Genomic DNA, 26,033 nt, shown 5'->3' on the forward strand with positions numbered 1-26,033 from the left:
GGCGCTCCGTACGATGCCGCCCCTCGCCCCGCGGCGGGGTCAGGGCGCGGGCGGCCATCTTGTGGCGGCGGCCCCGGCGGGTTGTTGTCGGTGAGGCCGCGCCGCGCCCCCCCCGCGGGCGGAGCAGCCCCGGCCCCATGTCCTCCTTCTCGGAGTCGGCGCTGGAGAAGAAGCTGTCGGAGCTAAGCAACTCGCAGCAGAGCGTGCAGACGCTCTCGCTGTGGCTCATCCACCACCGCAAGCACGCGGGGCCCATCGTCGCCGTGTGGCACCGGGAGCTCCGCAAAGGTGCGCGGGGGGTTTGTCCGGCGGGGGCCGCTCTGGCAGCCCCTGCCCTGAGGTAACGGAGCTGCCGGTGAGCGCGGCCGGTTCCTCCTGGCGGAGCTCCGCGGGCCGGCCCCGGGAGAAGTTGGTGTCCCGGGAGTTCGTGGGAGCCTGGGCGCTGTTTGGCCGCTGTGTTGTTGTTTACTAAACTTTGGGGGGAACGCCACGTGTGAGGGGAGTATCCGCTGATACCGGCGGCGGTTTGGGGAAGGCAGAGGACGGAGGCACAGCCAAGCGTGGGTTGAGAGGGAGGGGATGCTCAGCTCTGGGCGGGTGTAAAACAAGAGATGTACGAATTACGTTCCCCTGACTGTGCTGAGGCAGACTTGGAAGTGCTGTGGCTGTTTGGCTCCGTTTTTAAATTTTGGGTTTGAATTCATACAGCTCGCCCGTTACAGAATTAGTGAGAGGAGATAAGCAAAGAAAAAGTAGTTGTAGAAGTCTATAAAACTCTTTGGTGCTATCAGCCAGAAACATTTTGTGCGCGTTTTCCTTGCAGATTAACAAAAGGTGATTTCCCAGATGGCTTCATCCTGAAGTCAAGGCAGACTGCCAGTGCCTAGTGGAAGGTGTTCTGCCAGTGGCAGGGGTTAGGAACGAGATGATCTCTAAGGTCCCTTCCAACCCAGACCATTCTGGGATTGGATGCCCTGTTCCCAGCTACAGCCAGTGTCACCATTCCCCTGCGGACACCAGCACTGCGAGCCCCTTGGAGCAGCTGGGCTGTCTTCTATGTGATTGCTGCTTTTTGCCATTTGTAGTTTATTCATGAGTTTTTGAAGATCTGCCTTTGCCCTGTTGTGGAAATGAGCGCCTTTGTTTTCTGCCTTCGATGTGTTGTTTTTTGTTGGGGGAACAGTGAAACCGACTAATTCTGGCTATATTGATACAGAAACTGGTGGTGTCAAAATAGGAAAATTTAAGGTGTATTGAAGAAATTTGATGTTAGGAGCATTGTTTGGAAAATTTTTGAGTCTCCATAATAGCTTTCTCCTACAGTTTTACTCATTCTGAGTTACACTGTTTTATTCGAGTATTTTTCCTGAAGTTAATTAATAAAAAATAAACTAATTGGTTTATTAATTTGCTGATGGGTTAGAACAGCTTTTTAAAATTATGTTTAAAATTTATTGGTTTTTCAGAGTTCAGGTGTCACTGTGCACAAAAAGCATTAAACTCATGTTTGTTTTATGAATTAATTAGAAAAGAGCAGAAGTGAGGATATTGAGAACTACTTGAAAGCCCCTGATTTCCTTTGGTAAAATGGAAATGTTTTGAACTTTGCTTTTAGACTGCAAAGCTAAACAACTATCAACAACTTTGAAAGCCCTGTTAATGATTCCAGGTGAAAGAAACAAGAAATAAATACAAACTCTCCTTTTGTTTTTTCCTTTTTTCTTTTTTTTTTTCCTTTCTCAGCAAAATCAAGTAGGAAACTTACTTTCCTATATTTAGCAAACGATGTCATCCAGAACAGTAAGAGGAAAGGCCCTGAATTTACCAGGGAATTTGAATCTGTTCTCGTGGATGCATTTTCTCACGTTGCCAGGTATGTTGCTGTATTTCTTCAGCTTTCCTCTCTAGGAATTTGCATTCCTGTAATTCAAAGCTTAATTCAATTGGATTTTATTGGTTTTTTTTTAAGTCTAGGGCATGCTTGTATTGTCTCTGTAGTAGAGATTGGATCCTGACTGCTTTGTGGTTGGGGACTGTTTAGTGTAAATGGGTAACTGTGTGTGCGACCCAGTCCTTCTCAGCTTTACATGTTTGTGAAGCTCCTACAGACTTTATTTCAATTGTTACCTAAAGATCTGGCAGATCTGTTTATGAGCAGTGGAATTGAGCAGTTGGGTGTGTTTGTTAAAGCCACATAATGAATGGCTCTGCCCCATTGTCAAAAGATTTTAAAAGAGCTGATGTTTTGGGTCACTGGGCTCTCACCAGCCTCCTGGTTTGAGCAGTTTCTTTGTGCATACCTGATCAGTAATATCCTTGCTGGAGGAAGGAAGAATTTCATAGTTAAAAGGGGAGAAGTGATGCAGGCACCACCTTACAAAAAATGCACTGCTGTTTATTTAAGATTGTGTCTAAATGGCTTAATAAATCCTGTTACCTCAGCTAAACAACATTAATGCTCTGGATATTTGTTCTGGAGGGCTGTCTGACTGTCAGAGCATGCTCTGAGTGCATTTAAGTGCCTAATGATCCAATCAACCTGCTTTTAATTGGGGTGTTATTGGCTGAAACAGCTGTTTAAAGTTAATACTCAGAGTTGTAAACTTGTCAGCCTCAGGGTTTTTTATAAACTCTTGTTGCAAATTCTGAATGATAGCAGATTTCTTCTTTCACAGCTTTCCTGCCCTTACTTTGAGGTGGGAATGGTGGGAGACTTCCAGGCAATCTTTAGGTCAAATAAAGGGGAAAATTGGCCACAAGTATGTTTTGCACAGTTTGTTTCAGACAACATGAGCAAGATTCTCTCCAAATGTTCACATATTGCAATTGGTGCAGCTGCCAGTTTGGAAGATGCTCTCTGAAAACATAAGGAGTGTTGATCAGCTGAAGTGTAATGATTTCCCAATCTTTGAACAGAGAGGCAGACGAGGGCTGCAAGAAGCCCTTGGAACGATTGCTGAACATCTGGCAGGAGAGGAGTGTGTATGGCAGTGAGTTCATCCAGCAGCTCAAACTGTCTATGGAAGACTCCAACAGCCCCCAAACAAAAGGTAAATGCATATTGCTTCTCATGTGTGTTTTGTTCTTAAATTGGTGCATGTTTCACTGCAATTACTGTGAGGAGTTGAGCTGTTGCCAGAGCTGGTTGAGGAGATTCTTCAGGACTGTGTTGAGAAGTGTGATTTTCATTAAACCCTCAGTTCTGGTTTGCAGGTGTGCCGTCTTGGGGCTGGCAGTGAGCTTAACTGGGTGTGATGTCTGGGGCTGCTTGTGCAGGTTCAGTGCTCCAGGGCTGCCTTTTGGGGTGAAAGCAAGTCAGTCATGCAGGGAACTGGTGTGTCCACCTCAAATCAAGTGTCCTACTCTGCATCTCTGAGACTGCTCAGCTGGGTTATTAGAGTGTCTTATTCAATACTGTTAGTGCTTTCATTCTCATATTAATTGTTTTGTTTTCCATAGTTACTCTATTTTACTATGATGCAGAAAGGAGTTTTGAATAATTGAAGTCTGGAATATATGCCCCAGAAGCTTGTCTGGTCTCTTATTTTCTTCCACCAGCTGATGTCATTTGGAGAAAACTCTAACTTTGCATAATTTAATATCATTAGGACATCACAGGTATAACCTTATTACTGCATGAAACCTGTGAGAAACTGAGCATAAGCTTGTGTTTACTGTGCTTTGATTTACTGCTTTGGCAGATCTTGCCTCTTCTGTAGCACTTCGAGGTGTTTCACTGGTAGTGCTCCAGTGGATAGAGGGGAGCAGTGGGATGCCTCAACTATGGAAGGTGAGGGTCATTAAAAATCAAGAGTGTTCTGGTTAAAGGAATATTTGTCCACCTTACTGCTGAAGGAGGTGGATGCTCCATTCCTGGAAGTGCTCAAGTCCAGGTTGGATGGGGCCCTGAGCAAGCTTGTGGCAGGCGTTCCTGCCCATGGCAGGGGAGTTGGAATGAGGTGGCCTTTAAGGTCCCTTCCCTTAAGCCATTCTATGATTCTATGAAGTGTCAGTCTCTTCAAATGAGCTGCAATGACATTGCTGCTCTAGTCATATTTTTTCTATTGCCCACAGAGTTCTGATGATGTGAGAGAGTTGGCTTGGTCATTAGTAAAAAGCTCTTATGCCATTCTTAGGTGCTGAAAACAAGGCCTGATTGAGTTGGTATTTAATGTAGAATTTATAAGATATGAGCATAGATGAGATCTGCATGTGAAGACATCTCTGGCTATAGCTTTGTGCTTTGTCACACGTGCTTTGTGCAGAACTGCTGGATGGATGCTTTAGCAGCTCACACCAGTGCCCTTCCACCTGCCCCTGATTGAGGTATCCCCTTTGGAAGATGAGTTTTGCAGTTTTTCCCCCAAATATCGTGACCCAACTGCCCTGACTAAAGGGGTTATCCCATCTCTATGGAGCCAGAGGGAGTCTGCTCTGGGGGGTGAAGGTGAACAGTCTCTGCATTAACTGGCTCATGTTGGGGTTCCTCTTGTCTGGGTGCAGTGAATGAGGCACCTGTGTGTTATCAAAAGCCAGAATTTACACTCCTGATAACCCTGACCTGATTAACTGAGGATTTGAAACTTTAATTTAGTGTGCCTGGGTAGGTGTTTCACAAGTGTTTAACTTTGAATCTAAAGGCATTGATAATTGATACCATGTGTTAGTTCCTGGTCATTTGGCAACCAGCTGTCCCTCACTGTCCTTTCCCTTTGGCTGATGGTATCCACCACTTCTGCTGCTGTTGTCTTCTCAACTTAAAAAACATTTGTACAGAATTAAACTTCCTAAGAGTAACAGATCTTTGTCTGTGGGAAGCAGAGTGGAGTAATACAAACCCTTGAAGAGCTGCTGTGTGCACAGCTTCACTTGGCAAGAAACTTAGATTTGCCTGGGTAATTAGAGATATTAATGTAGTATCTTTTATTTGAAGGAAGGTTCAGGCTTTTGCATGAGTGTGAATGTTACTGCCCTGTCAATTCATGGTCAAAAAGAAATTTGAAGGATTCAGCAGAATTATCCTGTGGGTTTTTTCCTTGCTTTGACTGACATGTGTGCAAATTAGCTTCTTGATGGTAAGAGCTAGATTCACTTGGGGGCTTTATGGATTTCTGACATAAATTGGTGCTTGAGTTTCTGGTGAGTTGCAGAAGGCTTTTTTGTGGTTACTGTATTCCATTTTCAAACAGGTGAACAGAGGCAAGATGTAGATTAAGGTGTCCTGGTTTACAGATAGAACAATCGTTGTAAATGTGGAAAATCATAGTCCAGTGCTCCTCCAAAGCCTTTCTGGCTTGCTGGGTTTGTGGACTCCCAAGGTAGACACAGCTGAGAAATAGGCAATGTTAGTGTCTGTAGATTGGTACAAGCTGTGCTGTTAGAATGTTGGAGGTCCTTAAGGGCATCTGGTGCTGTTGATAACACCTGGTGCTCTGATAACAACTATTCTTTCCTTCAGCCTGAGGTACAGCAACAGGTCAGTGCAGGTAGTTCTCTGTTATTTTTCATACTGCAGTGTCTTAAATTCCTGGGCTGATGGGTGCTTCTCTCTGAGAAGGATAACTCTGCTTGTCTTGAGAGCATCACTTAGAGTTGTGTGACTTGCCAAAGTGCAGTGGAGTCCTGTATCAGTGAGGAAATACATTCTTAATGCTCATCAGTCAGTGTTTCAGTGGTACAGTTTGTTTCTTGTTTTGTCAGTAGCAAGGCCTTGGGTAATGCACAGCAATTCAGTTGTCTGCACATGCTGAGCTCCTGCTGTGGAGCAGAGCTGATTTCCCTTCAGAGAGACAGAGGGGTAAGAAAACCAACCCTTTCTAAGCACTGTATTCCCTGGTTTGACTGCTCAGTGGTTCAGCTGACTACCAGATTTTAGTCTTTTGGGTTCGTTAAGGAGATATGCATATGCATGGAAATGAGCTTTTGAATATTGATACATTGTTTTATCTCTAAATGTATTCATTAAGCTTGTATTTGCTTTCTCATTAATCTCATTTTTATTAGAATGTTTCTTTTCACAAGCAATAGGGAAGAGAAAAGCCCCCCATTTCTCTCAAAGATTGGAAAAAGTAGGTCTTAAAGGTTTGATGTGAAACCCTTCAGGCAATACAACCGATATAGCTGATGTGTTTTCTTTTTGTTGTCTTTGTAACAAGCAGTTGAAGAAGGTCCTTGAATGTGCTGTGATGTAGGAGTGTGTCACTCTTAACACAGAACTGAGATGCTCCCCAACTGCTTTCATTGTGTTTATGTTGCAAATTCTGGTGCAGAAAGTCAGACTTGTTTTAAAATATGGAGAAGAACAGAGAGGAGAGCAGGCAGGGAGGCTTCTGAGGGTAGCTGAAATGAAGGCACCTGGACACAGGGCTGGGTATGGTTTTGGAGCAGCTCAGCTCCAGTTGGGCTTACCCTAGGAGAGGCTGCCAACAAATATATATTGTAATGAGAGCTTCAGCAACCATAAATAATCTACCCCAAAGAGAGAAGGGTTTGGAGTGGTTGCAGGGGGTGCTGGCTCATTATAAGCCTGTTTGCCTCTGAACAGGCATCAAGAACTGAGAACAGGAAAGTGAGCACCTGAGCTGGGAAGATGCCTCAGGTGTCCAGCTGACAGGAAAAGCTCATAGTTGTCAGCAAGGCCTTGGACACTGTAACCTTCCTCAAGCCAGCTGAGATGGTTTGCAGCATAAAAGTTGGTGCAGAGATGTTTTTGCTGGTGTCTGTGGACTCTGCAACAGCAAGGTAACAGCAGCCTGAAGTGTCACTTCACAGCTGTGAGGAGAGCACTTGTCTGTTGTTTTGGAGAAATGGAGAGTGCTTTGCCCTTTGGAGGATTTTTGGGAGGAGTTCAATTTCCGTGAAGAGCACAGCAGAGGGGGAGAGCTGACTTCATTGGGGTTTCTCTGGCTTCTTTATGTCCATGTTGAGGTGGGCTCATGATTTTCATGGAAGAAGCAGTCTGTATTCTACAAGGATATCTTGATTGTTTTGGTTATGTATTACATTCTGATCAGTTCTGCATGTTCTCAGTGCTTGTTTTCCCCTTCTCTGGCTGGATTTGACACGTTTTTCTGCTAGTGTAGACTGTGATGGTTAAATTACCCCTGGCTGGCAGGTTTTGTTAAGTTACCCAGGCAGGGTGTATCTGTGCTGTGCTTCTGTTCTCTTTCAGAGATCTTTTTGCTCCATATGCTCCTGGGTTTGCAAATAAGCAAAGGGGTTTTTTTCTAGTTTGATGAAATTGAGAAAGAGTTTCTAGAATTCTCCAGTGACTTTTGTCTAGGTTTGCAGGTGCTCAGCATCACCGATTTCAGAGTGCTTGCAGTCAGACTCATGTGGCCTTGTTCAGATGGAATATCCAATGAATTCTGAATCCTCTGTGTCAGAGTGGTGAGCAAGTGTAATGCTGTGTCTTGTGATAGACCAGTTGGCAACACAGCAGGAATAACTCTTCAGCAATTTGAATCCCAGCTCTCAATTTAATTTCACTTGTGTGATCGCTGTGGTCATGCATTCTTCTGTTGTTGGCTCAGGTTTATCCTCTGTTGGTTAATTATTTTATGATAAGTACACACAAGTGATAAATACTGATGACCTCTTGTGTTGGGCTGGGTAATTTTAAATGCTCTCTTTGCCCACTTTCTCATCTGCTCATCTCCTGTTCAACCCAGCTCGTGTTTCTCACAGACCTCAGTGGGCAGCAGCTGTTTTCCTTGGTCTGGTGCATCACTGGTTGTCAGTCAGATTGTCAAGCACTCATACATCAGTTGGATACATGCAATAATTGGCTGTCCTTTTCCTAGCCTAGGTAGCTTTGTTCTATCAAACATTAATAATTCCTTTGGTTTGGGGTATCTTCTGAGTGCTGCTTTGCCTTCCATTGAGTGAGTCTGTCCTCTGACAGATGTATTTGTGTCTGCCTTGGGAAGGTTGTTCAGCTCTTTCCCCAATGAGCAGGATGTAACAGCTCCTCTCATTTCTCTCCATTAGAATGATGTTTATTCATATGTCCTACCTGACAAGGCAGGCAGAACTCTGCATTTAAGGACAGACCTTTCTGTTTGGTTCCCCATTAGAATGGGACAGTCTGGTTTTGTTTTAAATGGAGTGATCTTGGTTCTTCCTGTGTATCAAAGTATATACAGATTATTTTGGCAAGACTGGATTTCATTGAATGGACGTTCTTAAGACTGTCCAAAGATTTCTTACAAATTACCCCATATCTTATTATCTTTGGTGGCAAGTCTGAAAAATGTTCTACCTTCTTTTGAAGGTTCTGTGACTGGATCAAAAGCTTCATTAAGACTTCTGACTCATTTAAATAAACTGTCTCTTCCCTTTCAAGCTAATGTTTGCCATGCTGAGGTTCATTTAACTAATGCTGTCTTGCTTTATGGCATCCCTGTTTCTGAAGTGTTGCAGGTTACCTGCTTGGAGATTAGTTCATGCTTTGGTGTTGCTGCTGTCACATCTTGGAGTTGTAGTTTCACAGAACTGTCCTGAAGCCCTCATTTTGATGAAAGAGTGGAAGGTTGAATAATGAGCAATTGCTGTGTTGATTGTGGGACCACAGGGAGCCTATAATTAATGCAGAAAGATAACTTGAAATTCTTCTGTCCTTGTGTACCTTCAGTACCTTGTGTACACCTCAGTGCTTCATTTCTACTGGTAGAAATCCTCACCTGTACACTCAGTGTTAGCCAGAGCATCTGAGGGTTGAAGTCTGTAATTTATTGACAAATAGCACATTTATTTGTCTTTCCTACTTTCATTGTGAGAGGCACAAACACATGAAGAGCACACTGCTCGTGTTTCCTCAGGCTGGCATGTACAGAGATACACGGGAGGAAGAAATCAATCTTTTATTACTGTTTTGCATTTGAGTGTTTGGAATATGATTCCAACATTAAAGTCCAGCTGTGGTCATCCCCTAGAGGGCTTAATCATCAGAGCATCCATCTGGTGTAATTCTTTGAAGTAGAGATAGTTAATGTGGGCAGATCTGGCATCCAAATGAGTTGTTTCTATGTCTTCAGTTGCAGAGGAGAAGAAATCTTTAAAGCGAACTTTCCAGCAAATACAAGAGGAGGAAGATGATGATTACCCTGGGAGCTACTCACCCCCAGACCCCAGTGCTGGGCCACTGCTGGTATGTGGGATGGGTTGAGCCTGGGAGGAGCTCTGGAAGCCATAGGGCCACCACCCATGTGTCACAGCCACCTCCCCTGTGTCACAGCCACAAGGTGGAGCTGACAACAAGTGAAATGGGTTTAGTGGCGAGATGCAGTTTGAGGTTGAGAAGTCCATGTGAAATGCAAGAGATTCCTTTTCCCTACTGCAATAGTGTGTCACTTCTGAGCAATTCCCAGTAATCTAACCCAAGGTCTGAGTAGTGCTGCCAGGAGAGAATCCCAAAGGACTGCTAGAAGAACAGGCCATATTTTAAATTCTTCTCAAAATCAATGTGTAGCTTCTAAAACCTAAAGCTGTGAACAGTTAATACACAATTTTCTTTCATAGGCCATATCTTTCTGTAAGTTATTATACAGCATAACATTTGTTATATTTGTATGGAACTGGTAGGAAAACCAGCACTGAAGACTTTAGAGGCTCCATGTTACTGGTGTGGAAATATTTGGAATGAAATAGAAAATCATTGCAGCCATTTGAGGCTACAGAATGAACATATGTTAACCCAGAGCCTATTTGAAGGGGATAAAAAATTACACCATCCATCTGGTAAACTGTAAACATTGAAAAATAAAAATAAATAACAGTTGTCAAGGAAATAAGCGAAAATTTTGTTGTTGTTTTACCTCCAGATGCCTTGCAGTTTATGGTTTCTCTTGATTATAAACATTGTCACTGCTGGAAATCATTTGCAGTTTGCAAGGAAGTAGTAAATATTAGGTAATGGACCTCTTTGTTTTTCAGATTAAGAAAATATTTATTTAAAATCTGTTAGTGTTTTCAATAGCTTACAAACTATTGAACTGTAGTTTAAAAATCAGTGCTTGTGTTTATACCTAGTGTTCTGTTTCAAAAACCTCCCCTACTTCAGAATTTTTTAAACAAAAAAGCAACACTTTGTTCTTCCTGTTCAGGGAGTTTCTCTGTTTAAATTTTTTTTGAGCAAGGAGGAAATACAATGTGTCAGGGATGGTCCTCCTAGAGCTCTCCTCATCCACGTCCTTTTAAAGTTTGGCTGCATTTTGAGTGAATTAATTCAAACTGACACGTTTTTCCTCAGTGCACTAAAGCCAGCTGAGAGATGAGCTGAGGGCACATCAAGAGGCCCATTTGAGTTGCAGAAAGCTGTGTGCTTGCAGGAAGCTGGGTGAGGACAGCCATGGCTTTGCAAAATCAGGAGATTACAAAGTTTGATTTGTGGGAGAAGCTTTTGTCATCATTGGAGTTTATAGTCAGTAGCAAGTTACAGAATTCTAAACCTTGTCATGATGGAAATTTAGTATAGTTTTGTTTGGGCTGATGGAAATTTGGTGTTAGGTGTTTTTGCTCTGTCAGAATGCAGCTTTAGAACAGAACAAAATGGTGCCTGTACACTCCAGAGAGGCAGAGACTGTCAGGGATGCTTGGGTGGAAGATTCAGTCCCAGCTTGGGGCAGCACACAGGGCTGGTGGTTCTCTCAGACTGGTGTGGTCAGGTCCTTCTCAGCTATGTCTTAAATGATCACTTTTCTTAATTGGACTGAGAAGTTTCCCACTGCAGAGCCTTGAAAAGGATGGCCCTGCTGTAATTATGCAGGAGGAGCTAAACACTGGGATAGTGTAAACTCAATGAATACTCCTTGTGTTAGGTTTAAAAATTACTTGAAGAAAATATTCCTCAAATGGTGCCTTTCAGAGGTGGGTGAGCTCCTCTGCAGTGACCACATCCCTGGGAAGTGGATGTGGTTAAGGTTACCTGGTTTTACTGTTGGTTCACTTGTAGACTGAGGATTTGATCAAAGCCCTACAAGACCTGGAAAATGCAGCATCAGGAGATGCAACAGTGCGGCAAAAAATTGCTTCCCTGCCTCAGGAAGTTCAAGATGTTTCATTACTGGAGAAAATTACAGGTATGAGACTGGAAGATGAATGAACATGGGTCCAAAGAATAACTTAAAAAAAAAAACCCACGCTTTGATTTCTAATAATCACAATGTATGGTGGAGTGAATTCCTGCTTTTGTGTCCTTGCTTTGTAGTTCTGGGGTAATTAACAGATAGCAATCCTGTGACTAACACTGAAGATAAAACTTACATAGTTGCTTCCTTTTTTTGGCTTGGACTGAGGCTTTTGTACTTTGAGAGAATCATCAGCATTTTACAAGAATATAAAGGAAATCGAGCCAGAGTTCTCAAGTGGATGTGTTTGCTCTTAAACACCTCAGCTGTTAAGATATCTTGAAGTTTTATCAGACTGTGCTGAGCACACACATAGTCCTTGATTGATATATTTTCAAGTTTTACCAGACTGCTGAGTACACACATAGTCCTTGATTGCTATAGAAAAGGCAAATTTCTACCCCCGTTAATCTGTCAGTCTTTGTTTAAATTAACTTCTGCAATTGCATTTGAAAAGTAATTTTAATAGAAGCATTTAGAGGTTGAACTGATTTGACTCTTGTTCCTGGAGGTAGTTTTAATTTAGAACTCATTATGAATTATCACTTATTTGGCCGTTCATAATATATTCTTACAGTGTCCAACTGGACTGTGTTAAATTCTTAGATTTTGTCAATACATTTGAAATTGCTCCTATATAAGAGGAATTACCAAGTGCACACAGTGTTTAAATGTAGAAACCACCCGATTTGTTTACCTGAAGGTACTTCTAACATTTTAATTAACCTGTTCATAGAGGCTTACTATTCATAGATTTATCTCCCTGCTTTCACTGACATCTCTGCAAAGATTAAATGCAGTCAGTTATGTCAGTGTCTAAAATACAGCCCACAAAGGGTGTACATCCTATTTCCTGTTACCCCTGTGATAACAGCCCTTATTTTCCTGTCAAGCCAGAGGTATATTTACGAACAAGATGTTATTGTGCCTGCGGCTCGTGAATCGCAGCCCTTCTGTCAACGATTGGAAGTTTTAAACTTTGTCCTCTAAATCACCCAACACTTTTGCACGCAGACAAAGAGGCTGCGGAGCGGCTCTCGAAGACGGTGGACGAGGCGTGCCTGCTGCTGGCCGAGTACAACGGGCGGCTGGCGGCCGAGCTGGAGGACCGGCGCCAGCTGGCACGGATGCTCATCGAGTACACCCAGAACCAGAAGGATGTGCTCACGGAGAAGGAGAAGAAACTGGAGGTGAGTGCTTGTTACTGGAGCTGGCAGAGCAATTGGCTCACCAAACGCTCGCCCTGGACTCCTAATCTATGGGTTTCTCCAGAGGGGAGATGATTCCGGGTGTTACCTTTACGTAGTTCCAGGTCCTGCCTTTACATTTGATTCCAGGTCCTGCCTTTACTTTTGGTTCTAGGTTCTCTAGGTTCTAGTTGTCTTTACACTTGGAGAAAAACGGGTAAGAAAGCGGTGTCAGATCTGCAGAGTGCACATCTGTCCTGATGTTTAGTCTAGATGTCTCAATGCACCTGGAAAGCCCAGAGTTCTCTACTTCTTAAAGAAAAATAGACTTGCCTAACACATAGCTTATTTTGTTATGACAAAATTTCAAAAAATTAACCTTTTTCAAAAAATTAACCTCCCTTTGCCATAATTAGTTGAGTTTTTTTTTTATACTGCTTGGGTTTTTTGTTATTTTCCTGATGATTAGGTATCCTTCATCTGCTTCTTGAACCCCTGCTTGTTTAGGGGAAGCAGTTCAAGCCAGATCTTCTGCTCTGCATCCTTTAACAGCCACTTACCCACAGCTTCTGTGGTGCAGTGTAAATGGGGCTGGTAGTGAAAGACAATGACTTGTGTTTCCTGTACAGCTCCTTTGAACAGGGAGGGCAGGACCCTAAAACAGCCTGGGGCTGAGCTGAGCCCCCTTGCTCAGGCTGTGCAGCCAGCTGTTTACAACTGTTTATCCGAAATGTGCCTTCTCCGTGGAAGTTCTTTCAGCAGCACGTTGTGGGACTAGCGAGGAGTTTAATTAATGGCTGTGGTTGTATGTCACTCTGCCATCTGCTAAACTGCCCCTTGGCGGCACATTAAGGGCTTCTCTGCACCGCCGTGCTGGTGATGAGCAGCTGCTGCGGGGTGGGATGGGAGGGGATGTGGAGGACAAAATCTCCTGGAAGGAGACTGAGCTGCAGCAATTGCAGTCTCTGTTTACTCTCATGGCAAACCTCCTCCTCTGACAGCTCGGCAACATTGTTCCCAGATAAAATTCATTTTGAGTGTTTTCTCTGCCTGTGTTTATATTGGAGTTTCTCAATGCCTTGTGACTGAATTTCTTCAAGCATAGCATCAGTCTTATGACTGAGTCAGAAAAACACTTTTAGATGTGGATACAGATGATGCCATGAAACCAAATGTCTTTTGGCAACTGATTTATTTTCTGTGGAAGTCTTGGGTCAGGTTTTGAGGTTTTTTTCTTGCTTTAAGGACACCTATGTGTATGTAAAAAAAATACCTAAATGATACATACTGCTATAGGTAGCAAAATGCTGCGCAACAATATTTTAAAAGGTCCAGAACAATTAATAATTTTGAGTCAGCTTGAGACTTTGAAACAGAGAAATCCATAATGACAACATGAAATTAAAATTTCTAATGCATTAGCTGAAATGTTGTGACAATCGTGGAGGTTTTTTGTTTGGAAAATATCCTTTTGCTAAAGAATGTTACTTGAAAATTGTAACTCTGGCAGAGGCAGAAATGTAACCCTGAAAATTAAGTGTTTTGCTGGTTGAGTTGCTTTGTTAATGCTTGTAATCCTGCTGATGGCAATGGGACGGGCTGCTTGCACACTATTAGGTGTAAACGCCATTCTTCACTACATTAGAAAATAAAGAATGATCCTATTTAAATATTAGGATCTTATTAAGTATCAGTTTAGTTGGCATCTTTGTCATTCTGCCAGACAAGAGGGCCTCAGTGCTGTAGCAGTGTAAACAGAGTTGCAGGAAATGCCTCTCCAGCAGTGAACATGAGGCACGATTGATATTCCTGTCAGCTCTCAAACCTCAGTGAGGGATCTTGCCTGATTACAGCATTCCATTGTTCTGCCCTTGTAGAGGGTTAATAAACAGTGGAAGATGCTGGTTACAGATAAGGCAGGCCAGATCTGCTTATCAGTTTTATTTGAGTCTTTGATGTTCTCACAGTATTGATAAGCCTGTATTTTTCTTTGTAGTGCTAATAAGCATTTTACTAGAAGGATCTGAAACTTGTAACAATTAAAAATGTATTAAAAACCAAAACATTTACTCAGGCAAGGTCTGAAATGAGAAAATAACTTAAAACAATCTAATTTTAAATATCTACTAATTGTAGGCTTTGCTCTCTTGAAGTATCTTTTCCAGAATCTTTGGTACTTTGAGATTTTCCTCTTGTGCTAAGGAAGTTTCCTCTAAGTTTCCTGACTTAGATGAGAGGGTGTGTTTGGATGGAAGATGGATTGTTTACTTCACCATCCTCATCCAGCCAAGGCTGTTGGTTGGGTAGAGGGGCTTCTGACAAATAAAAGTCAGGGCTATATTTTAAGAGATGGAAATACCTAATTTGGAAATTACTCTGGATGTTTTTGTATTTTATTTACTTACAAAGTCTTTCACTGAGATAGCAATGAAAGCAGCTAATCTGTGTCTTTTTGAAAAGCAGCTTTTATGGTCTAAAGAGCTGCAGTTGTTTACTAATCCTGTTAATCGTGTCCCTCATGAAACAGCTAATTGTCAAAACATACATAAACTCAGTATGTTTGTGTCTTGTGGGCTAATACTCAGAATACTCTGCATGTCAAAGCCCTGTGACACAGCTCTTGCCATCAGTTGCAGTAAGGCTGTTTAACTGAGGGACACTGCTGAGGAGCATGCTGAGGCTTTGGAAAGGAATTACACATCAGCATGGACACAGCTGGCATGAGTAGGGATTGAAACAGTGAGAGGCAAAGCAGCACTGGTGATTTGAAGGGAGAAAGCTGTAACAGAGCCTGAAGATCATAACATATGGACAAACTCTGGTTTTAGGGTAGCAATGGAAAAAATCAAAGTGTAATAATTAGGATTCCTTTATCCTGGGAGTGGTATTGTGATATTTTGACTGTAGTCTAAGAGCACTTAAGAAGGTAGATTTTCTTTAATTCTATCAGTCACTAAAATCAGCTGGCCCCAAATTGATACTAAAGAGCCTATAACAAGGCATATATCTTCAAAGGTAAGTATTCCTCATGTTAACTTCCTGAAGGGTGTGGGGGATACTGTCATTCAACCGCTGAACACTGAATTTCTTTTAAAATAGTGCTTCATCTTGCTCAGCAGTTGTGGGCTCGATACTGCAGCTGCAGTTTGATCTTCCTTGCCAGGGATAGATCAGAGGTGGCCTGGACATTCACCATAGCAGATGACAGGAAATAAAATCCACTTTCAGATGGGCGTAGAAGCAGGAGCTGTTGTTTCTATAAGAATGAGATGTGTCCTTGTATCTCACAGTAGTATTGAACTTCCAATGGAAGTTTCCTGATTTGTGTTATTTTTGGCCATTGCTGCACCATTACAATTACTGAGCACAATCAGCTGGGGAGGTTTTTTGTCCTCAAGCACCTGAGCCTGCAGAACTTCAAGGAGAATTGTCTTTTGAAGTCAGAGCACTCTTCTGGAATGCATGGCAGGCAAGGAGAAAAAATTCAGGGAATTAGTTTGTGTAAAATGGAAATGCAGTGGGGAGAGAACATCCCCTGTTGGTGTACCAGGCAGGTGTAAAGTAAAGTCAGGTAAACAGAGGAGACTGGAAGAACCCAGGAAATGGCAAATTGTGTAGAAGCTTCATAGGAACCTGAAATAACTACTGTCAGTAGGAAACCTAGAGTGAGTGGAGGGAGGGTTTTTTTGATCTGATGGGGAGAAGAGGCAGAAAAAATAGAAGATTGTGCAGTCAGAATTTTTGGTTTGATGTGCAGTCAGTGAGGGTAATTCTTCCACATACCTTCTGTATCTGTGTTGGTGGAAGGTGACATGAGGAACAGTGTAACACAGGCAGCGTGGGTGGAGCAGTGTATGTACTCAAAGAAGTGTGCTTACATGTCTGCAGCTATAAATCTAAAGAACATACTGTATTTAAGATCCAGCTTAGGGGAAATATTCTGATTCTTGGCTGCAGCTGAAAAATTGTCACTTAGAGTCCTGCTGAGGGCTCTGGGGTTTTTTAGGTGTTTGTGAGTTTTAATATTCATGGCTTCAAGGCACCTTTAATAAGGTGTTTGTTAATGCCGTGCCCACACAAATTTGCAAACCCTCTTTGATAATGCATCTCTGAGGGATGAAGTGCATTCTCACTTGAGGTTTTCTGGACTGCCCAGCACTATACATTTTCTTGAAATACAATTTAGTTCAGTGGGTTAATAGGCAGTTTATTGCTGTGCTGCTTCCACTGCCTGGGTCTCTGTAGTGTGTCCCTGTTGGCACGGCTTTGTGGCTGCTGCTTCCTTCAGACAGGAATTCTTGGGTTCTGTGGTATATTCATTTCAGTGGTTTAGACAGTGAAATAGGAGATGAAATTTTAGGGCTCCTGCCAGGAAACAAAATTGTCATTATTTCACACGTGTGAAGTAGCAGGAGTGGCTGTGGGTCAGCAGCAGAGTGGGGTCAGCTCTGCCACCCTGGCAGGGAGATCGTGAGCTTGGAGCACCCAGACAGTGCCAGACCTGGGTCTGTAGGACCAAACTGGTGACTAATGGGGCAAGAAATGCTGGGCTGTGCACCAGTCCGGCCAGCTGTGAGCCACTGGTGCCTCTGCATGTGGGGCAAGAGCTCAGGCTGTTCTGTAGGGATGTGAGCTCACAACTGCAGGGAATGTGGGTTTGTTGGGCCATGTATGGCTCGAGGCAACAGCTGTGTTTCTTTGCACAATGGAAAGATACAGTTCCTTCATTTTGTAGGTGCTTGTAGATATTTATAATTACAGTTGTGCTGCAAATAGAATAATACTAAACAATAAAAGTATTACATATAATAAAAATAATACAATATTAACATACCATGTTTTTATGCATTTTAGTGAAGTGAATGAGTGTTGACCACTCTCTTGCTTAGCTAGAAAAGCATTAAGATGCTTGGAGAGGTGAATGTAGCTGTTGGCTTGTGCCCTGGATGTTGATTTTTATGGTGAACATCAATTGTACCCCTCTCAATGTTTATTTCTGGAAGGTTATTTGGCAAATGCAATGGTGACTTTGTCCATCATACAGTGGCAGCAGGCTGGGCTTCTTCTGAGAGCTTTTGAGCATTGCAGAGGTTGAGGCATTCCCAGCAGGTGGAGAAATGCTGCTCCTCTACTGCTGCCTCTTCTGTTGTCCTAAACAAAGAGGAGAGCAAGGAAACGAGTTCTGGTTTGAGAGCACGTAATTCTGCCACAAGCAAAAACACCATCTCTGCTGAAGTGTGATGAATGATGAAGAAAAAAGCCTTGTCAAATTTAAAAGAGCAAGACTGAACAAATTTAAGGTTGAAAATGAACTGAAGACTCTGTAAGGAAATACATCATTCAAGCTCTGATTCCTGGACTGCATCTTTCAGATAAAACCTCAGATTTTCTGGTTTAGTGCTGCTGCAGAATGAGGAAACCTGGTTTCACCCTGGCATTTGGTTTCACTTTGCTTTTGAGGAGGGTTCTGCTCCAATGAGCTTGTGGAATGGCAGAAGTTTTCCTTTCTGTTCTTTTTCTAGTGAATATGTTTTAAAAGTACTGTGCAGAGGTTAAGTGGCAAGGAGCAGAAGGTAAGGAATACCTAATCAGCCTGCTGCAGTACTGTGGTATATTTAATGTTTTTAAAGAGAGGTTTTACTTGGACATATAATCACATGGCTGTCAGACTTCTCACTTCACTACATACTCTCCAAATTCCTGCTGAACCTCTGATGCATTTTTCCCCTGGCTTGTTTGTAGTCTTCTGCTTTCCTACAGCTGGCTCAAGCTGCATCATATCAAAACTGCGCCTGACCGGCTGCTCTTCTTATTCACTTTCCAAATTCTCATTAATGCTTAGCTAGATGTTTTTTCAGCAGATGCAATTGCTGTGATGACTTACAGCATGTTCCTGCTCGACCCTGCGCAGGAGAGGACGTGTCCAGTACACACTCTGAGCCAAAATAAGCTGAAATCTCTGCTGTGGAACGTGACAAGGTGAACCAGGCCACGCAGCAGTGCTCAGGATGAATTTCCTGTCATGTTGATTACAGCCAGTTCTATAATGTTCAAGCATGGCTGCTTTGGAATGAAACACTGTGTCAGCTTCATTCAGCAGTGGCTAATTCTGATTTTGCATTTGTTTCAAGGACTGAGTATCTAATTCTCTTGGCCACTGAGGATGTAGAACGCCATGCACTGAAAGGAAATGTTGATTAGCAAAAGCATCCGTGTGGCACAGAGCCAGTTTCTTCCTCTATCATCCTGAAACTCCTGCTTACAGCAGAGGTCTCATTATTTTGTCTAAAAAAAGCAAATAGCATCCAAATACTATTAATCTTAATATAAACCTACTGAGCAGTGAGACAATCAGCTCAACACAGAGTACAAACGAAGGCCTCGGAAAGCAGCAGCTTCTTAACTGGACTTTGTGTTGTTCAGTTTCATGGAGTGGGAGGACCTTGTAGAAAAATCTGCAAGGTGAAGTTTCCAGGCATGTCATGGGCTATGTGAAAAACATGGTTGCCTATAAAACCTGCTTCCAGAGTCCTGTGTTGCAGAATATGTCCAGAACTTGTGGAAAAAGCAAAGCCCTCAAGCTGGAAGGGGGTTCAGTGGCTCTGCTGCTGTGTATTCTTGAGGGGAGCAGCCAGCATTCCCTGTCCCAGCTCTGGCTCATGGTCTCTCCACTCCTTGACAGCTCTGCCAGGAATCAGCACAGCATCTCAGGCCCAGAGGGATGGAGAGGGTTAAGCATAGAGCAGTTTCCTGCCATGCTCTGTGATGTGTATCCAATCTATCCAGTAAGTATTCATCTATTCTAGGAAATCTTGGTTTCTGGATTACTCCCTTAGTTTCCATTCCTGAATTTATTGATGTTTTTCTGAGCCAGTTTTGGTTTGGGGGCTGTTGCTGCCTCTTCCTTATGAGAATTTTTTCTGTCTTATTTTTTCAGTTTGGTTTTTAGCAAGTAGGATTTAGGCCTTTGGTGTTGACTAGATAATACTTACATTTACTTATTAGTAAGGTGGAATTACTTAGAATTGAAAGGAATGTCGTTCTCAAGGTGACTTGATGTTTATTTTTTGTCATCATGTGCATACAAAAGTCTCTGTTCAAACTGGGAGGATGTTTCTGAAAACTCAGTGTTCCATGTAGCCCTCAATGTAGAGTATCCCTGAAAATAAGGACATGCTAAGAGCAATATTTTCCTAAACACTTGAAGCTGTTAACTGTGAATTTGGAAGCAGGTTGGTGTTGTTAATATGCAGAAGAATTGCTCCTAAGTCTGTGTGTTTGCTAGCAGCAGTGTGGTTTGGACACATCTTGGTGGTTCTTAATTTGTCAGTGTGTTTTATAGGAACTGGGCTGTCAGGCAAGGAAGTCATTGGCAAGATTCTCCCTCCCCTAAGTGGCTCTCTTGGGAGAGGAATGTTCTTTGCATCTAATGTAACTCTAATGGTCATGCAAATCATCTTCAGCTCAAAGGCCATCACATTCCAGCCCTGACTGTCTATAAGAAGTGATGGATCCTGGTCAGTTTTGGCCTGAAAATGGCAGGACATTAGTCTTTCTTTGGAGGTTGTACCTGGTTTTACATAATTGTTTTTTCTGGATCTATAATTGGATCCATAAATCCATAATTGTTTTGTGTGGATCTTGGCAATTCAAGCCATATTTGAGGTATTTTCTTGGCATATGCCTGGAATTTGCAACTTCTTTTCATCTTCACTGCCCATTTATCAGACCTGGAGGACTTGCCAACTGCCTTGCCCTTCTTTTTTTTTTGTTCCTATCTTTAGTGGGAATTACTACAGAAGAAAGAAACACCTGCTGATACTTGCTCTTGACAGTTTGGCATTCTTGAGGAGGAAGTGCTGCTCATTCTTTCCTGGCTTGATATCCATCACTCCCTGACAATGGTGTGAATTATGGATTTTAAAATATTTTAAAGATGGTTTTCTGTGGATCTCCAAGTCCAGCCTCTTCCACCTTCTCTGTGCCAGCATTTGGAGCTCAGTGGATGTTCCTGCAGTCTCTGCTGTGTGTGCAGGAGCTGGGGTGCTGCTGTCTCCATCTCCAGCGCTGGGGGTGTGCCAGCCCTGAGCTGGGCACTCTGGGCACTCTCTCCCTATCCCCAGCGTTGGCTCTCACATGCTTTTGGAGGAGAATCCCAAGTGTTGGAATGCTGTGCCTCCATGGCATCCCTCTTTATCTGCTGCTGCTCTCTATTAATGCCAAGGAATCTGGGGGGTTTGTTTTTATTCTCTGTCTTCATCTCGTGAGTTTCTCGACTTGTTTCACTATTTAAGAATTCCCAAAAGAGTGTGATTAGGGCTGTGGGTACATTCTTTTTTCCTGATTCTCTTTCATTAAAGCAAGACAAATCCTCACAAAATTAATGTGTGCACCTTGAGGTGGTTTTTTTTGTTGCTGTTCTCTAGGCATGAGAACAGCACCCTGCAGTTCATGGAGCTGGGAGGGCTTTGTTTGGACTTGATTATTTCACTGTGTATCCTGCGTATGTTCACAGAAGTGTTTGGTTATATTAACTCACTGAGCCTCATAAAGGATTTAAGTTTGAAATAGGCTGTTAAAAGGCATTTCTGTTTGGTGCTGGCAGGAAATTTATGGGATGCACTTACACAGCCATTGCAGGGGTATCGGGAGTTGTTGCGATTGATGGCTGCTCTCACTGTTCTAATTCAAAATAATGAAACACAGAGAGTGTAAACTCCTTGCTTGTAACCCCACAGGAACTGCTGTGCTTTGATGTTTGGAGAAGGTGAAGAGAATTTCCATCACTGAGAAGGTTAGAAAGTCTGGATTAAAGTTGTAAACTCTTCAGAAAGATGTTTTGATTAAACATGTGCCTAGTTTCATTTGATCTTCAGAGATATAAACTTCTGTTCTCTTTGCCAAGTAATTAAGAAATGAAAAGTGAATTGATATTCTAGCTGGCTGTGTGGCAGTCTGTTCTGTGTATTTTTTTTTTCTTAAGCTCATTGTTTCCTGCATTCTGGAGGTGCCATGAAAAGTAGGCCACATGTAGTTGAGTAAAGACTGGCACATTAAAAATAATTATCTGCTATTGGAGTTTTAGTCCTTCAGTTGCTGTCTTCTCTGACTGTTACATGAATATAAAGAATCACAAAACTTTGAAAATTGCATAAACACTCTTTAATTAAAATCTTCTGTATTGGATAATTTGGATGTGTGCTGGGCTGCTCATAAGTGGCTTCTCACCAGAATAGACCAAGGTACAGTTCTTTCTTTCTTCCATTTTCAGGGTCCAAACTCCTCTCTCTCCTCATTAGGAACACAAGTCACTGGTGTCTCTGAGATCTGGGGGAATTTCTGCACATGGATAGGGATTCCTTACTGCACTTTTACTACTGAATCCAGACCTCATTTGTGGAAAAACCACTTTCAAGTTTCCCTCTTTGGAGATTTTTAGCTTGCTCTTTTTTCCTCTGTAATAAAATCCTGAAGATGTTAATGTCTGTAGCTGGTGTGGATGTGCCTTTCCCTGGTTTACATTCCGTGGTCCTACACAAGTTTCCATGGTGTCCCTGCCATGCCAGGGTTGTAATGTGAGCTCATAAAGGAGGCCCTGTTTGACAACCAAAACTTGGGTTTGATTTAATAGCTTGAAAGGGGGAAATTGGATTAATTAAGTGTTGAGAATTGATCACATTTGAAAGCAATGAGCGTTTTGGCAGCATACCTGTGGTGTGCCTCAGCCTGTGGCTTCTGGCAGTGGAAGGGTATCAGGAACATTCTGGCAGCAGATGGGAGTCAGTATTTGGGGAAGAACACAAGGATAAAGCAACTCTGCACTGACACTTCTCTCAAATGCTCTATCAGGCCCTAGTGTGTGCTGGTTTGGGGACATTTTACATGTACAATTAGTAAGGCAGGGCAGGGTTATTAGTTAGGGATGCCAGAGCCTGTGGGCAGGCTGTGAATTTGGGGCAGATGGCAGGGTCCGCAGTCATGCCAGCAGTTGCTCAGAGCAGCAGGGCCTGGCTGCTTTCCTTGAGTCCTCACCTGGAAGAGACTCCTGGCTTAACTAACAGCACTGTTAATTAACCTGTGCTTAATCTTTGTTCCCTTGTCTCTTTCCCTCAGGAATATAAACAGAAGCTCGCTCGGGTAACCCAAGTGCGCAAGGAGCTGAAATCTCACATCCAGAGCCTTCCAGACCTGTCACTGCTGCCCAATGTCACAGGAGGTCTGGCACCTCTGCCATCTGCTGGGGACCTGTTTTCAACAGACTAGAACAAACCATGTGCCCCAGTTTTCATTATTACCAGCAGAAGAAAGAAGACTGGTGTTGGCTGGAAGTCCAGTCTTCCAAGATCTGCAGTAGGAAGGACCTCGCAGACCCTGCTTTGAACCTCTTGGCTGCTCATACTCACCCTCTCTGTGTGCACTGGCTCACGGGAGGGGAGGAAGAGGAGTGAGTTTTGTGAGCTCTAAAGGGAGTGGGGGTGGTCTGTTTAGGCAAACTTCTCTCATCTTTTCCTGTACTCTTTAGTTACTGTTTGCCCTTAGCACTTGTTACCCCCACAAAGATCACGAATCATGTACACACATACCTGGGAAGCTTCCAGAGGAAGGTTGACTGTGCAGCATCTTCCCTCTGTACAAATATTGTATTATTTCTGAATAAGTCTCATCTGTTTTAGTTGGGTTTCTGAGCCCCATCTCTGGGAGCAGTGGAATGGCTCATGGGCCTCATAGGGATGTGTGTGCATGCCAGTCCTGTGCCATGTCAGGGGAAGCATCTGCTCAGCAATGGTACAGGGAAAGATTTGTTCCTAAACCTGCAGTTCCTCATAATGCTGTGGCCTGATGTGAAGGTAGTTCTCATTTGGCATGGATGTAAATTGAAGTCACAGGCAATAAAAATAAGCAGCTTTTCTTTGTGAAATTAGAGATAGACTCATAAGTTACACTGTGCTGAGCAAAGCAGAACTGGATGTTACCTAAGTGGGAGTGGAAGTAAATTTTGTTCTAGCTACCTTAGATTTATACCACATTTTTCCTCTTCATTATATGAAATCAGATGGTAATGGAAGCTTTGATTTAATGACCTGAGAGGCTGGAATGGTGTGTGGCAGCTGCTGGTGTCCCTGTGACAGGCGCTGCTAGGTCTGCTCTCAGGATGGTTACACTGAAAATCCAATGATATAAACTCTCTCCATAGCTTTAGTGAAGTTGTCTGATGCACAGATGTTAAATGTGGTATAAATATTTATTTATATAGAAAATAGACCCATATATATGCATATATCCTGTATGCACATGTACCCTGTCCATGCATGTAGATATTAGAAGGATGTACTTAATTTTGTGTCACAGATTGTAAGTTGATTTTTATAATCAGGAAAAGTGTAAAAAACAAAAAAGGTAAATTTAAAAAGCTCTTAATTCCATTATGTTGCTGGCTAGTGTTTTAGCTGCCAGGGGTGTAGTTACATTTCAGTTTGTGTGTTAGGTGTGACAAGCTGGACTCTGATCACTGAACCATTCCAATCTGGATACAATTCTGTTTAAATTTAGCACCTCTCACTATAAAGCAGGTTCTGTTTCTGGAGACACTTGATCTGGTAACACAGGTTTTGTAAGACAGAGGATGAAGTGAGCTGAGATGCTCTCTCTGTGCCTCCCTGTGGTTTTGAGCTGGTGTCAAAGCCAGGAGAAGAAAATGCAGAAATGCAAAGCTCGTTCTGCTCCGCATTAATTTATTTTTCAGGCAGTTCAGTAGCCCGGTCAGCATTCAGTTACAGCAAACACCACCACAGCATCTTTTGATCATTCAGTTGTTCAGAAGCTCACGTCCTTTTCCTACTGACACTTCCTTTTGTCCTTTTTTAATGCTCCTTGCACCCTCACTGCCCAGCCTACAGATGTTTTTTTCTCTTTAGTTTACAGGAATTTTTCCAGTGGCAGAACTCTGTGTTCCCTGAGTCGCTTTGACTGTGCAGCCTTTTATGGTCCATACTTTAGATTAAACACTGTACATTCTCTCTGCTTTTGCCAAAAATGAAAAACAAACAAAAAAAAACCCCAACACCAAACTTCAAGAACCCAAACCAAAAGACTTTTCCATCCTGATTCAGCTCACAGAGTTACCCCGAGGCTGTTAAACCAAGTTATTTTGAGCATTGATTGAATGTGTATCCATTATAGGACAAAAACTGTCAAAAACTGATGTAGACAAATGTGTTGGCATCTCACGTTTGTGTTTTGGGCAGATCTGTGAGAGAGTTGTCTGTCTTTTTTATTTTTTAATTGAAATGTTTTGATTTTTTTTCTGAATATATGCGTGTGTTTTATTTTGCTTAATTTAAATGAAGTCTTGTAGTTTTTAATTTTATTTGTTTTACTTTTTGGGCAAAGGGCATCTGGTGAACTGGGTGACATTTTCTGAAGGTTAAACAGATTTACCCACAGTGTGTCTTTTTTAACAAAAGCTTAAATCTGTATATTAATTGACTTAGGAATTAATTTAGACATATAGGCTGCCATTTGACAGCAGTATATTCTGAAATGTCTCATAGATATCTATTTTTGAATAAAGAGGGTGTCATTGAACAGTAGTGTCCTTTCCTCAATGCTCCAGCACCTTGTGGGTTTTGTTTGGGTTTTTTACCTTTCTAAAGCCCAGGCAGTGACTTGGGGAGATCCTTGTGTCAGTTTTCCGTGCAGAGTGGAAATGGGGGATTTCTGTAGGACGTGTCAGTTGTTACTCTGGGAAAAATACAAATAAAAGGCAAACCTGGAATGGGAGGAAGGTGCCTCCCTGCATGAGCACCAGGAGCTGCTGTTCCAGAGGGTCAATGTGATCGAAGCCTCTCAGCTTTGGGGTCTTCACGTTGCCTTGGGAGTTAATTCTGGAGATTTTGGGGAGGTTTAGGGGTTCTTCAATTAACCAGTCTGCAACAGCCTCTGTGGGCAAACAGTGATTGTTTCATATGCCCTGGAGAGGATCTGCAAAGCGGATTATGTTTTATACTGATTTACAAATCTTCCCTTAAAGGGACTATATTTAGCACTGCTTTCACAAAGCCTTGCAGAGGCTGGGTGGTGTTGTGGGAGCAGGAGGGAGCTGGTGTGGGTCCTCCTGGTGAAAATCACCTTTGTGTGGTGTTGCAGAAACTAAGGTGGGGTTTTCAAAGAAAGAAATGTGACAAGGTACTGGCTGTCCTTCCTTGCCTTTGCAAATCAGGTTTTTGTTGTTTTTTTAAGAGCTGGAACAAATGCCTCCAAAAATACTTGACTGTTAGGCAGCTGCCTGTGCAGTTCAGTACCTCAGTGCACTGGTGTGCATTCCCTACCGTGTAACCAAGGAATGGGGGCTTATGCACCTGTACAAGGTGAGGAACTCACTCCTGACTAGCAGACAGGTTAACTGTGGGATCCCAGGTTGTAATGGTGATGTCCAAGGGCAGAGCCTTCAAGTGGTGGAGGCATTCTGTAGGGGGAGGGTGGGAAGTTGTGCTGCCAGAGTTTTGACCCAGGGCAGGCTGCTGTGGGCTTTGGTTTTTTGGACCAAGTTTTGATATGTTCCCTGTTCAGTTCCAAACTTTATGTATATTTATCTCTAGGATTAGTTAGAAAAAGTATAAGCTGTCCCTAATGCTCTGAAAAAAAATGACCTGGTAAAACACTTGGATGAAATTTCACAGCAGACTTGGCGCCAGTCTGTTGGAGTGAGCTGGAACACACA

The 26,033-nt window shown here is 42.7% G+C and overlaps 1 protein-coding gene across 1 annotated transcript; it reads left to right on the forward strand.

Moving 5' to 3' along the window:
- Positions 1–41: 41 nt before the first annotated feature.
- Positions 42–24,898, forward strand: RPRD1B (regulation of nuclear pre-mRNA domain containing 1B). Its single transcript, XM_066561697.1, has 7 exons — positions 42–288; positions 1,744–1,873; positions 2,917–3,050; positions 9,036–9,148; positions 10,952–11,078; positions 12,141–12,316; positions 22,427–24,898. The coding sequence occupies exons 1-7, from the start codon at positions 138–140 to the stop codon at positions 22,574–22,576; spliced, it is 981 nt and encodes a 326-aa protein (XP_066417794.1). The 5' UTR covers positions 42–137; the 3' UTR covers positions 22,577–24,898.
- Positions 24,899–26,033: the final 1,135 nt, after the last annotated feature.

This window comes from Molothrus aeneus, chromosome 17 (genome assembly GCF_037042795.1).
Source record: "Molothrus aeneus isolate 106 chromosome 17, BPBGC_Maene_1.0, whole genome shotgun sequence".
NCBI classification, from domain to species: Eukaryota; Metazoa; Chordata; class Aves; order Passeriformes; family Icteridae; genus Molothrus; species Molothrus aeneus.